General features: G+C 38.2%; 1 protein-coding gene across 1 annotated transcript in view; it reads left to right on the forward strand.

The window, feature by feature from the left end:
• The window catches only part of LOC309875758 (cadherin-6), a gene marked incomplete at its 3' end in the record, with an annotated part of 99,581 nt that overhangs the window by 64,717 nt on the left and 21,926 nt on the right, over window positions 1-12,938 (forward strand). Inside the window, exon 3 of the mRNA XM_082755443.1 lies at window positions 11,441-11,735. Within this exon, the coding sequence (XP_082611569.1) occupies window positions 11,441-11,735 (295 nt within the window). The remainder of the gene's footprint in view (window positions 1-11,440; window positions 11,736-12,938) is intronic.

Raw genomic sequence — 12,938 nt, forward strand, 5'->3', positions numbered from 1 at the left:
TTCATTGCTGACCACTGAAGTTCACACACTAGGTAATAAAATAATTTTTAATCTCTCCTAATGTTCTGCTTAGATATACATGCAAGAGAGTATTCTTCGTACCTGAGCTAGGGTAGGCAAGTTTGGTGGTGGCTAAGTCCTTCATGCTTTTCCCTAAGTGAATACTGATGCTCCTGCTAAAACCAGTCTACCAGGTACTGTTTCTAACCTTATGCACACTTAAAAAATAATGGCAAAAAGGGGCTGGTAGTCACTATGACAAAGAAATGCCAGACATTGACATGGACGGACCAAAAAGCATAAAAACATTTTTTTTAAACAACCTTGGCCTTCCATAAGGAATTGAGAACTGGTTAACAACCGTATCTTTTGTAAGGGTAATTCTTGAAGTCTGCTATTTTGTTATGATTGCTGCTGTTTAGCTGGAGAGGGCAACTGCATAATGAAACCCAACTGCTGTATCAGCTTATAACAAATTAGTTTACAACAAATATATATATGTATATTAAGTGAGAGAAATCAATTACTCAGAGATGTAATGGCTTTGAGTTCTTCAGTGCCTACAGAGTGAGACTGGATCTCTTTCTTCTGGTTATCAAGTAATTCAAAGAAAAGCAAGAAGTTTGGTGAAAACGTGAAATTCAAGGGCCCTTATGTATAGAGAAGATCAGGCTTGGACACAATCTGCCTTATTAACTAGAGACTTATTTGTCTGTCATAACTGTGGATTTATCATTTACAATTATAATTGTGGTTAGAGATAATAGCAAGAGGAACAAATAACACTGCATTACCACAGAAAAGCTGAGCAGCTCTCAGCTCAAGAGAATATGGAGACACCTTTACATAGTTTGCAGCCTTGTTAAATAGTCATTAAGATGTGATAACAAGTTGCTCCTAGAGGGAGCAACCGACAGAATAAGAGACCTTCGCAGTTTGATGTACTGCAGTGCAGGACAAAAGCTCGTGTGTCATTGTCCCTGTTTAATCCCATTGAAGAGCAGCAGCAGTTGGGGAACCCAAGAGGGAAAGAGTTGATAGGCCCTAGGCAACGTTGAAAGGACTGACACTTCCCAATTGATTTTCTGCAAAGCTGATTAGCTGTGGCTGCATGTTTGCACTTTGGGTTAGAAAACCCATTTGTGATTTTGAAGGGTGTGTAATAAAAGCATGAGTCACCACAGCACGGATCTTTAATCTTAGTTTTGCATGTTTTAAAGAGGACAGCAGGTTCCTGACTACTCTTTGGGCAGCCTGTCCCGTAAGCCAAGGATCACAACATCAGCCAAATTATCATCCAGGTCTGTCTCAGGCCATGCAGTCTCACGTACAGTCCTCACAAAAGCAGAATGAAAAGAGCCTTCCAACCTGCCTGGAGGATGCGAGTCCGGAGGGTCCAAAGTGAGAGCACTTCGTCTCTTGTCTCCAGTCAAATGATAAATTCTCATTCCAGTGCCCTTTATACTCTATTCCTTACTCCTTTTTCTTTTTCTTTTTTTTTTTTTTTTTTTTTTTTTTTTTTTTCACTCTATACTCTTTATCATAGGGCCTTCCCTGCATTTTGTTTGTTTGTTTTGAAATCAGATGCCATCTTTTGGTCTCAGTTTGCCTTTCAAGCACCTGTTTGCTTCCGAATCTTGAAATGTTCTTACTGCTTCTTGGTCCATTCATTTCCTGAAGCTGTTTGGAAGCACAATACTGTTTTTAGCTTCTCTCAGTGTCATTACAGAGAATGGATTGGCACTGTTGCTTTTGAAAGTGAATGAGAAATACCACTGACATTTTGATACTCTCAAGAAGCAGATAGATACCATTACCCTGGTGGTTTTTTTGTTATTATTGTTCTTGTTTTGTTTCTGTTTTTTTTTTTTTTTTTTTTTTTTTTTTTTTTTTGTCGGTGTCTTTTTGTTCCTCCTATTGTTCTCAGTCTCAGCACAATATTTTTGCAGATGATTCTACTGTTACTGAATGCTTCTATCCATCATCTAGCTTTTTTCCCCATTTGCTGTGGGTACAATCTTAGCATTTTTTTCCTCCTTTAAACTCATGGGATGTTTATCTTTTAAAATCCTCAGGGTTAGAGCTAAGGACCAGTACCTAGGTTAAAGGAGCACCTAGGGGGCATTTTTGTTTTACCTTTGCCTCTTGATAAAACTTTTCAGTTACATTTTGGACTTGAGTCCAAGTATTGGACTTTGAATCCTTTACAGAACTTTTGGTTTATATTTCAATTTTCACTTTTTTTTTAATTATTTTTTATTTTTTTTGCTAATCTACCTGATTCCATGCAACTAGGGCTGATATAGTTTCTTTGCACGAAGTAGGTTGCAGGTATGAACTTTATATAAAAACATAGCCCATTTTATATTATTTTATCAATAGCATTCCACAACTGAATATCTTGGGGTTTAAAGTATTTCTGGGTTTGCTATACTACCCTTTATAGCATTAAAAAAAAAAAAAAAAAAGAGGAGTAAGGACAATACAAATAAGACATTGTGTATTTTCAAATAACTCCAAAGAAACCAACATCCCCAGAAATCTCATATAACCTTAGCAATTCTTCAATTCTGTTTCATCAGTTTATTACAGGTTTTACAGGTTTAATATTTGCACACCTGATTTTAGTACTGTATCATATCCTTTACCACTGATCAGAATATCTCACAGAAAGAAAAAGATGATCTTAAAGATGGAAGGAATAGAAACAGGATAGAAATGCAATGTTCATGAAATAGGAGTTGGGAAAAAAAAAATCAAATACACAATGAATGGTCATAAATTAGAAACAGTAAGAAAAGGAGAAAAACCTGAGTGTTTTAGTCAGTTCTGGGATGACAGGAAGAAGCTAGCTCAATATGGCAATGAAAATGGCAAATGTACCTACTCATTTGTAATGAAGATAGGAAAATATTATCATCACTGTTTAAAAACCTGCATCCGCTCATACAGAAGGAAAGACTATAAAAATGGACCAATTACAGAAAAACTAGTGGGAACATCAGTCCTTCATATCTGGCCTTTTCTTCACTGACTGTTTTTGGAATCCACTTGACTCGAAAATGAGAGACTATGACTGTAAACAGGATTCCATCTGAGGACTGAAAAGTGCCCATTTTACAATAGAAGAATACATATAGGCTGTTAGCCTAGCAAAGAAAAGTACTGTAAGCATAAGGGATTATTATCTTTAAATGTTGGAAGAGGAAAAATACATGAAAGTGGGAGGAGGTCCTTAAAACAGAAAAACAATCTGGGCATGAGAACACAGCTAATCTGGGAAGCAAGACTTTTTCTAATCATCAGAGCAGTGATTTCTTCAAATAGGTACTGTGTACCTGTCATACCTTTTTCTTCACTAGGCCTGGTGGGAAGCAAGGAAATTAGAACTGCATTCACAAACTCAAACACTCTGGAATCAGTCACACTGAGCCGTATGAGGTTTATTGTATTAACTATAATATAGTAACTACACTTTCTATAGTAAACTAATCACTACAATAGACTAATTCAAGTACTCTGTAAAACTGCAACATCTGTAAGTCAAGAAAGTGAGGAACAATGAAGATCATAGAATCATAGAATGGCTTTGGTTGGAAGGGACCTTAAAGATCATCCAATCCCAACGCCCTGCCATGGGCAGGGATGCCACCCACTAGGTCAGGTTGTCCAGGGCCCCATCCAGCCTTGCCTTGAACACCTCTAGGGATGGGGAATCCACAGCTTCTCTGGGCAGCCTGTACCAGGGCCTCACTGCCCTCTGAGTGAAGAATTTCCTCCTAACCTCTAATCTAAATCTCCCCTCTTCCCGTTTAAAACCATTCCCCCTTGTCCTATCATTATCTGCATGAGCAAAAGCTTCTCTTCATCATTTTTATAAGCCCCCTTTAAGTACTGAAAAGCTGCAATGAGGTCTCCCTCTTCTCTTCTCCAGGCTGAACAGCCCCAGCACTCTCAGCCTTTCTTCATAGGGGAGGTGCTCCAGATTGCTGGATTGCTTAGGAAAGCAGATCTTGGGTTAGTGAAGAGATATAAAAAAGTGGTTATCTACTTCAAGCACCTGTCATAATAGTCTAAATAAAGCCCCTGCGTGTAGGAGCTCCTTCTGGCAGCTGCACATCTGGAAAGATGGTGCTGTGCTCTGGTAAGGTCAAGTCTGTTTGCATTTCTCTTTTCAGCTTGTCAATACTTCTAGTTTGGTTCGTTTATTTTCTTTGGAAATGACAGTGTTTGAATCTTACTTCAAACTGCTGTTCCCCCACCTCTTTTGAGGCTGTAGAGTATAAATGTTCATATAATCTTCAAATTGTTTTGTGTAAGAATGGAATCACTTCTTATAGCTCTCTAAACAGCTTCTCCTATTCTCTTCCAAATTCTTTTTTAGCATCCCCCCATTTTTACCAGAAATTTAAGTTAAATTTTTGAAATAATGATATAATTTAAAGGTAGGTACCTACATCTTAACGTAACAATCCAGATATGTGACCTCGGTAGACAAGTAGCCTCAGTGTTCTAGCCACAGTCTCTGTTCACTGTCCTCTTTCAATAATGTTAAGTCCATTAACCACTTCAAATTAAATTTTATAGAGCAATAAAAGTGTTGAAACTGTTCATTTCCTAAACAGTTTGGAAGAACAGTAGCTGCATGAAGCAAAGAAACCTACTTTGTGCCTTGACTGGTCAGCTGGCTGTACCGTAAGTAGGCATATAAGCCGTTGCCAAACACGGAACATTCTGACTCTTTCCCAGCCAGGATTTAGGGGATATGAGAAGGAGCTTAGCATTTTGCAGGCAAGAGGTTTTGAGGATATGGCTGGAGCAGGATGTATGAAATACCATGCAGTGGGGCTAACTGATAGGAGGAAGAGCAGGATGCTTTGCCTAAGGGGTGAGTCAGAAAGAGAGGTTATGTGAACCATGAAAGGAACCAGAGCTTTGCATAATTGAAGCCATAAGAACATGGCACACACATCCCCAGGAAATCTCTCATTTCTGGTGATGCTGGATCTCCCTGTGGATCTTGTGGATTATCTTTTTAGAAAAAAAATCTTTTACGTCTTAAAATAATTTATTTAGTTAAGTATTTGCCCTGATGATACGTGACACAGTGTATGAATTTGTAGGTATATAGCATACGTTCAGTGTTTGGCAGGTACTTTTTGGGGCATTAGGAAGCAAATAAGTAACTTTCAGCAAAATATACATAAGTAAATAAGTACTAATTACTTAGTACTAGTGCTAAGTACTAATGTACAAAAAAATGTTTTTTTCCTTTTAATACAGAGTCACCAAGCGGAGTAAAAGCTTTTGGGATGATTATTTCATGATATTAATGGTGTTGATTATGATATTAATTTACAGGGTTGGTTGACGTTACAGGAATAGAAAGCGTCAGGAGGGACAAGGAGGTTATTATTCTGAAATAGAAACTGTGTGCAATATTATAGTATTACGGTATTTTGAGTGCTTTAGTTTTTTCTGAATGCTGTAGAATCGCACTGTGTAACCTCAAGCAATACATGTCATTGAATTTGTTCAGTACTAGACAAGACTCTGCTGTTTGGATCTATTCAATTTGGAGTGAAATCATTGCTGTGAATGCTGCCAAGTGTAAACCAGTGATTCTCTTTGTTACCAACTGCCTACTTACTACTTTAATAATTGGTCTCTATTTCATTATTGTGCTGGGGGGAAAATGTGACCACAGCAACTCCAGAATAGCAAGTTCTTCTAATAAACACAAACAATAAGATATGAGGCAGTTTATTTCTAGATAATTGTAGGTTGATGGTTCAGTGTGTACATCCCAAGGTTAATTGGCTTGTGTCTTTGTAGAAGTCCAGGAACTGTTCTGAAATTCAGGGAGTTGGGGGTTATATTCACAACAGGAACCAGAACTTGGTCTGTAGGATGGATGGAAAGGCGCCTAGCCCACTGAATTGCCAGGTATCATAACCAGTGATATGACATTAGTGGGAGCTAAACTGCAATTTACAGCTGTCTTACATAACCTAAAGCCACTTCCTGAATGAGATTAACTACAATGTTTAAATCAGTGTTACAGAGTGAGGTAGAGGAGGGATGTTATTTCGCTCTGGAAAATATCCATGGCCTGCAATTTCAGTTTTTTGGAATTTAATTACCACAGCTATAAAAGTACATTCTCAGTGAAACCTCATTACAAATATGTGTGCTGGAAAGCTGCCTTTCTCTAATGCATTCCATTGTAACACACATAAAAAAAAAAAAAAAAAAAAAAAAAAAAAAAAAAAGCTTAATCTTAACCTATTATAATACATGGGACCTCACTTTCATTACAGGGTTTTGGTGCTGCTGTTTCATACAATTTTGTATCAAGGTGAATTTTGCGTGATTAGTAAAGGGCCCCAAAAGGGCCCCACCAGTCTCTGACCAGGCTGAGGCCCATCAGCAGCATTGTGGCCACCAGCCCCTGCCCCATAGAGGCCACAGCAGGGCCGGGCTCCTGCTCCCTGCAGCCCTGCCCTGCCTGCCCATGGCCCCCTCCCAGCTGGGCTCAGCCCGGCCTTGGCCCCATGGAGGTGCCTGGTGCTTGGTCTGCCCCAGTGCCCCCAGTGCCCGGCTGCTTGTGGGGCACTGGGAGGGGCCTTGCCTGGCCCTCACCTGTGCTAGAACACACTAACGCTGCTTCTTACAGGAGTACTGCCGACATTTTGGAGTACAGCTTTTGCACTTTGCAGTACCAAAGCCAGACATTAACAACTTAATGCCAATTTGATCTGCTGCTTTCATGCCATTTCAGTTTATAGTCTTATTACCAAAGTACATGAAAGACTCCCTTAAACTCTCCCCACATAGTTTGTTGAAGTAATTCCTATTTGTGCAGCATGTGTCTGATTCAACCTTTGAAAACCTGGTAAAATTTTCATGGATTTTTGCTTTAAAGTTAAGCAACCCAACGTATTGGAGATTAACACAAATACTGTAAATGTATTCAGTCAGAAAAAAAAAAATGCTCACAGTACAAATGCTTTGTGCACAGCTTTCACCTACCTTTTCCTTTCAGTCATGCTGAGGAGATGCTTGTCACTGCCCTTGCTGCTTTTGGGGGCCTCTGCCACTGTGACACTGGGGAGAGCAAGGCTGCTTCAGATTGTGGCTACATTCAACAAAAAATCCTCTTTTAAAATTACTTATGTATGTGACAATGAGCATGATGTCAAATACAGGTGGCTAACACTGCAGTCCTGCAAGCATTTTAAACATCTCTTTGTGTTTCTTGCTGGAGGAATTAGGCCCTGGCTGTTTTCAGAAGCAGCCATGTTGGTATTTGGGGCCAGGACACTTCGGGGGTGGAGAAGGGGGGAAGGAAAAAACTGGACAGTTTTTATTTGACTATAAATCATTAAAGGCAAACCAGATGGTTCACATAGCAGTGGCATTAAAGTACAATGAGTAAAAGTATGCCTAGGGCATAGTAAAATCTTTAATTTGTCGTTCATCCTCAGCCTTAGCCAGTGATTGATGGGTGATTTCACAAGTGTCCTGACAAGATTCTGAGTGAATCAATTTACAATAATATTAATACACCTCAATTGGTGATGCATTTGCTGTTTTGTTTTGTTTTGTTTTGTTTTGTTTTTTTTTCTTTGCAACAGCATAGACCTATTTCTTCACAATTTTGCTTACCTTTGGAGTATTGCTCAGTTCAGTGCCCCGCTGACATGAATGTCATTGAGTAACACTGAGTTCCTCAGGAAATAAAAACTCTGATTTTAAGTGGAGCACTAAAAACATTTGGCTGTTTTAACATCGTATTGAGGAACAGTAATACGATACAGTCCAGCTGACATGAGCACTGTGTCCCACAATGTATTATTCTATCCCATGACTATCTGCCATGGTCCATTTATCTGGCCTGTGACCAACTTTATGCAGAGGATAATGGACACTCTTTTGCAACACGGGTTAGCACCCAGAGTGAAGCTATAATGTCTTGTGTTGGCTACAATCTGCCCTGCTGAAAGCATCTGCAGTGTACTTTATATGCATATCTCATCACAGCAAACTTCCTGTGAAATGAGGTGTCTGGGTAGTGAAAAATAACCTCAGCTTAAAAGGAAAGCAGGGTTGTTACCACTACTCATTTCATCTTCATAACCTAACAATTGTGTTAAGTTTTATGTACAACACCATCAACTGCATTTTTAAGTGCATCTCTCCTCTGGGCCCTTCTTTTGGCCTAAGCTTGCACCATTAGTTTCGCCTTTGCATTTTATTCCTAATTTTTTTTTAACATGGTTAGAGCAGCAATCTCCCCTTTCATATAGGTCACACAGACAGAATATTGCTTCCAAGTAAACTGGCACTTAAGAAAAAATAGAAGAGATTGCTTTTGTCTGGATAAAATTTTATACCAAGCAAACAGCCAAACACAGATAAAGTAAAATCTAATAATAAATTGTTTTTCCAGATATTTGCCTCACATGTGAATGCTGCAAATTTAACATCTGTAAGAAACTTTCCTACATATCTGCAGGAATGTTATTTTCTGAAAAAGAAGGGCACAAAATCCAAACTATTTTGGCCTAGCTATTAAGCAGTCGATGCTGGTGCTGTGATATTGGCCTATCCCACCAAAAAGAAGAAACAAAACACCTGATGCTGAATGGTTAGAAAATCATCATAATTTACTGAAATCAAGCATTGTAATTATACCTTTTGAGAATCTTTATGAAGCAGGTTCTTGAGGCCATGTGTGGTGACACACTGTAAGGGCACTGTTGGTTTGAAGAGCAGGCACTCAGCCAGACTGAGCTCTGTGTAACATACACTAGTCACAAGATGTGACCTCCCTCAGATTTCATTCTTACAGTAAATATGCCATTTACTGTCTGACCAACTGAACACTTGGTTTGTTCTGTCATGTCTTAGGAAAGTTTTAAAACTGAAGGTAACAGAGTTGAAAAGTATCTTGTCATATGGAATATTTATTTTCAAAAGTTAGTGGTTTTGCTGAAGGGCTAGAGACTGAAGCTTTCTTTGATGAAGATCACCTCATTTTCAACATTAATGAGTTAGTACACTGAGATATACATTTTCTTGATACACAGAGTCACAATCCATCTTACACAGGTGGATTAGTTGTGGGGAAAGAATGGAAATTTCATAAACTATTGACTTGAAAAAAAAAATCACACATTTCTATTTTTAGCTCTTTAGGTGGTCTAGACTATGTAAAAATATTATAGAAAACAATTCCCAGGTGGTTCCAACACCTTTTCTAGCTTGACCTTTTTTGCTACCTTGTTCCTTGAAACCAGTTTTAATTAAAATGGTGATAAAAATTATTTTGGGAGTCAGCCTGTAATAAATCTCACAACAGCACTATTCCATGATTAATATGAATTAATGATGGTCTGTTACCAAGGGCTGTTTTTCTCCCAATATGATGCAGACAAAATTAAAGAGGCATTCAAGGCAAACAAAAAATTAAATTTTGGGGTGTGAAACAACCATAAGTAACACACATTTTTAAAGACAGAATTCTTTCCATGCCTTTTTTTTTTTTTTGTTGCAGGTTGCCTTTGAAAAAATTATATTCAAATATCCTATTATAATTACTTCCCACAGTAGACTTCTAGTCTAACTTCTTAACAAGCAGGTCTAACAGATATTCTTCAGAGGCTTAGGTTCTATCTAGTAGTATAATTTCTGTAGGCCTGATAGCCAACTGACTGGGACTCGGGAGATTTGAACTCTATTCCATGTACAGTTTTGGGAAACTTGAAGTTTCTATACTTTGTTATTCAAAAAACAGAGCAAGTGTTATTGACTGCTTTTGTGAAGGGTTTTGAAATGTGATGAAAAGTGTTGCATACAAGCGGGCTATTGGTATTCTTATTATCAAGAGAAAGGGCTCTGTGCAAAATTACACTGAATGCTCATTTTCTCGCTGAAGGAGAAAATGAAGGAACAGTGCCTCGGCACGTCTGCTAATGATTAAGCATGCTACAGTTCTGAGATTTTGTTTTATTGGACACTCTTTGCATGTATGGTGTCAAAAAGATTTGCCCTTGAAGTTGGAGTGGTTGCATGGAGCATGCTTTCTGTAGGGACCACAGGCACGTGGTGGAGCGCTGTGCCACCAAGGGTGTTGACAGTATGCTGCCAGCGTAGCACTGATCTGGGCAGAAGGTTGGAGGAAGCCCAAAACATTGACCATATGGTCATACTGGAGGCTGCCCTTCCAGTGTGGTTGGGGCATAGCCAAGCACTGGAAAAATCTACGTGAAGATCATAATATTCTATATTCTTCCAACTTACAAATCTTTCTGTTCTATGCAGCATGCTATCCAGCAATGCTAAATGCTTCACCACACATTCAGCTGGGTATATTTTTTGTTATTTGTATTCAGGAGGAGAAGCAATGAGCTGGTCAAGAAAGTCCATCTCTCCTGACTCATCAACATGTCTTTTTTATGAAATCAACCATCTGCAGAATCTGATACCTGATCTTTTTTCCCTCAAGAATTTTGTCATAAAATGATGAAACCAAACTTAGAATCCATTTTAATAAATATATATTTTTCCTCTGATGTATCAAGAAAATAAAATGTAGTTGATTAGCCTTGATTTTAAAGCCAGGGGAATAAATATGCCCTTATCAAAGGAAGATCCATCACAGTAGGATTTAATCGGTTGTACTTTCTGTGTGCTAAGCAGCATTTCAAGGGAAATGGAAGTCTCCTGGGATAAAAAGGTGATGGTTTGGGCAGTTCATGATTTGCATGCTATCATCATTCTCTTTCCCCTGCCCCCACCATGTTTCAGCTTGGTCCATGTCCCTTTGGATAAAGGGAACTGATGTCTTCATTGCCGGTGCTGGAATGGTCTGGAACACATGCCTGCCTTTGCTCTTAGTTTGCTGCATTTGTTAATACATGTATTTTCCTGTTAGTTGTGTACTTAGTAGTCCAGGGGACATAACAGCACAGAACACAGTATTTAAACTAAAGAAGTGACTGGCATGGCCACTTTTTAATTCTTTAATTCTTTAATTGCTTACTGCAATTCACGAGTCTGCTGTTTTTCCATCTGTAGGATCTCAGTATCCTATATATTCCTAGGATTTCACCTGAGCCACTGGCATTTAGATCAGATCGATGTATGCTTAGCTTGTGGAAGTGATCTACAGCTGCAGTTCGTGGTTTTTCTTAGTTTCTTATTATACAGCAAATGGTTTCAATTCAATTCAGACATGAAGACACAACTCTATCAATTCAGTGCTCCTACTGAGGTATCATCTCATTTCCTAAAAGCAGTGTACAGCCTTTTGGCTGGGCGTTAATAATAGTAAAGCCTGTATCATGATAACAAGATAAAGTACCTAGAATTGTGTTCCAATTATTTATTTTTCCTTTTTTTTTTTTTTTTTTTTTAATTCCCATTTCACCACCAGCTGCATTCAGACCAGGATAAAGGAGATGGATCACTTAAGTACATCCTTTCAGGAGATGGAGCAGGAGACCTCTTCATTATCAATGAAAACACTGGTGACATCCAGGCCACAAAGAGACTAGACAGGGAAGAAAAGCCTGTATACATACTTCGTGCCCAGGCTATAAACAGAAGGACTGGAAGACCAGTGGAACCAGAATCTGAGTTCATCATTAAGATCCATGATATCAATGACAATGAGCCAATGTTTACAAAGGACGTTTACAATGCCAGCATCCCTGAAATGTCAGACGTTGGTAGGTGCTAACTAACAGTTAATTTCAGTGTCTGATACGGGTTCTTTATGTGGATTTTATTAAGGCCCCAAAGTTTAGGGACATCTGTTGTTTGAGTTGAGTAAAGGTACCTCAGCCATTTTAAAAAATCTAACCCCAAGAGAATTAGCAACAGAAGCTTGCTGAAAACAGAAGTGTCCACTGAGTGCAACCCAATCTCTCTGTTGTGCCACAGAAAAAGAAAGTTCATGCAATCTTGTTTAGTTCACAGTGAAAGTAAGCTGAGCTTACCTCTGTTACATACCTTTAAAGTGATTTAGTTGCAGTTTAATAGTATGTTAAGCCATGGTCACCCATGTGTATCAACACAACCCCTAGAATTACTAAGCAAATCTTGCTTAGTTCAAGAAAGTACAAAAAAAAAAAAAAAAAAAAAGTGGAAAATGGCAAGCGCAGAAGTGAATGTACACACTTCAAGAGAGAAAACTATCAGCCAAGTCAACTCATCACTAATTCTTGATATGTCATTAACTTCCTATGACCCTTGTTGCTTTTTTTAGGCAACAAAAATGAGCTCCAAAGTCCACTGATGTCCACTGAAATCTTTCAATTGGTTTCAAATGTATCAAGCTGTAAGAATCAATCAACAAAAGAAAAGAAAATAATTTCCTTGAAATATGATTTTAAGATTGGATCTTTTTCACAGAAGTTGACAGGTTTTGATTTTTTCTCTGTGATTCTGAGGAAGGTCATTTTGATTTCTTTGTCAGAGAGCAATGGATGGTTGAACTGCAAGAAGCACATTTCTAATCTGAAATAATACCTAGGGAAAGAAACGTTAATTAATCATGATCAAGAATGAGATTAAAATAAAGCTCAGCCAATATGAAAATAAAGACTTTGGGGCATACTCTCTCCTCTCATTCATGGGGCTTGTCACATGGATGAAAACTCATCTTTTGAAGGAGAACCTAATATTCACATTTTAATATGTGAAGTGAATACTTTATTCACAAATCTGTTTTAAATGTTTTAAACCTAAGCTAATTTTTCATGTTTGTTAACACTTTGCCTAGGATTCAAAACCATTTCTTTCTCTAGAAGGTATTTGAAAAAACAGATTTACATTCCAATGTCAAGCACCTTCAAGTCTAAGATTGTTCAGATTGTAAATTTTAGTTTAACTCATTAATTAACTCATAATTAACTCATAAGCATGAGTAA

The sequence above is a fragment of the Aythya marila genome (genome assembly GCF_965140915.1).
Source record: "Aythya marila genome assembly, chromosome: 2".
NCBI classification, from domain to species: Eukaryota; Metazoa; Chordata; class Aves; order Anseriformes; family Anatidae; genus Aythya; species Aythya marila.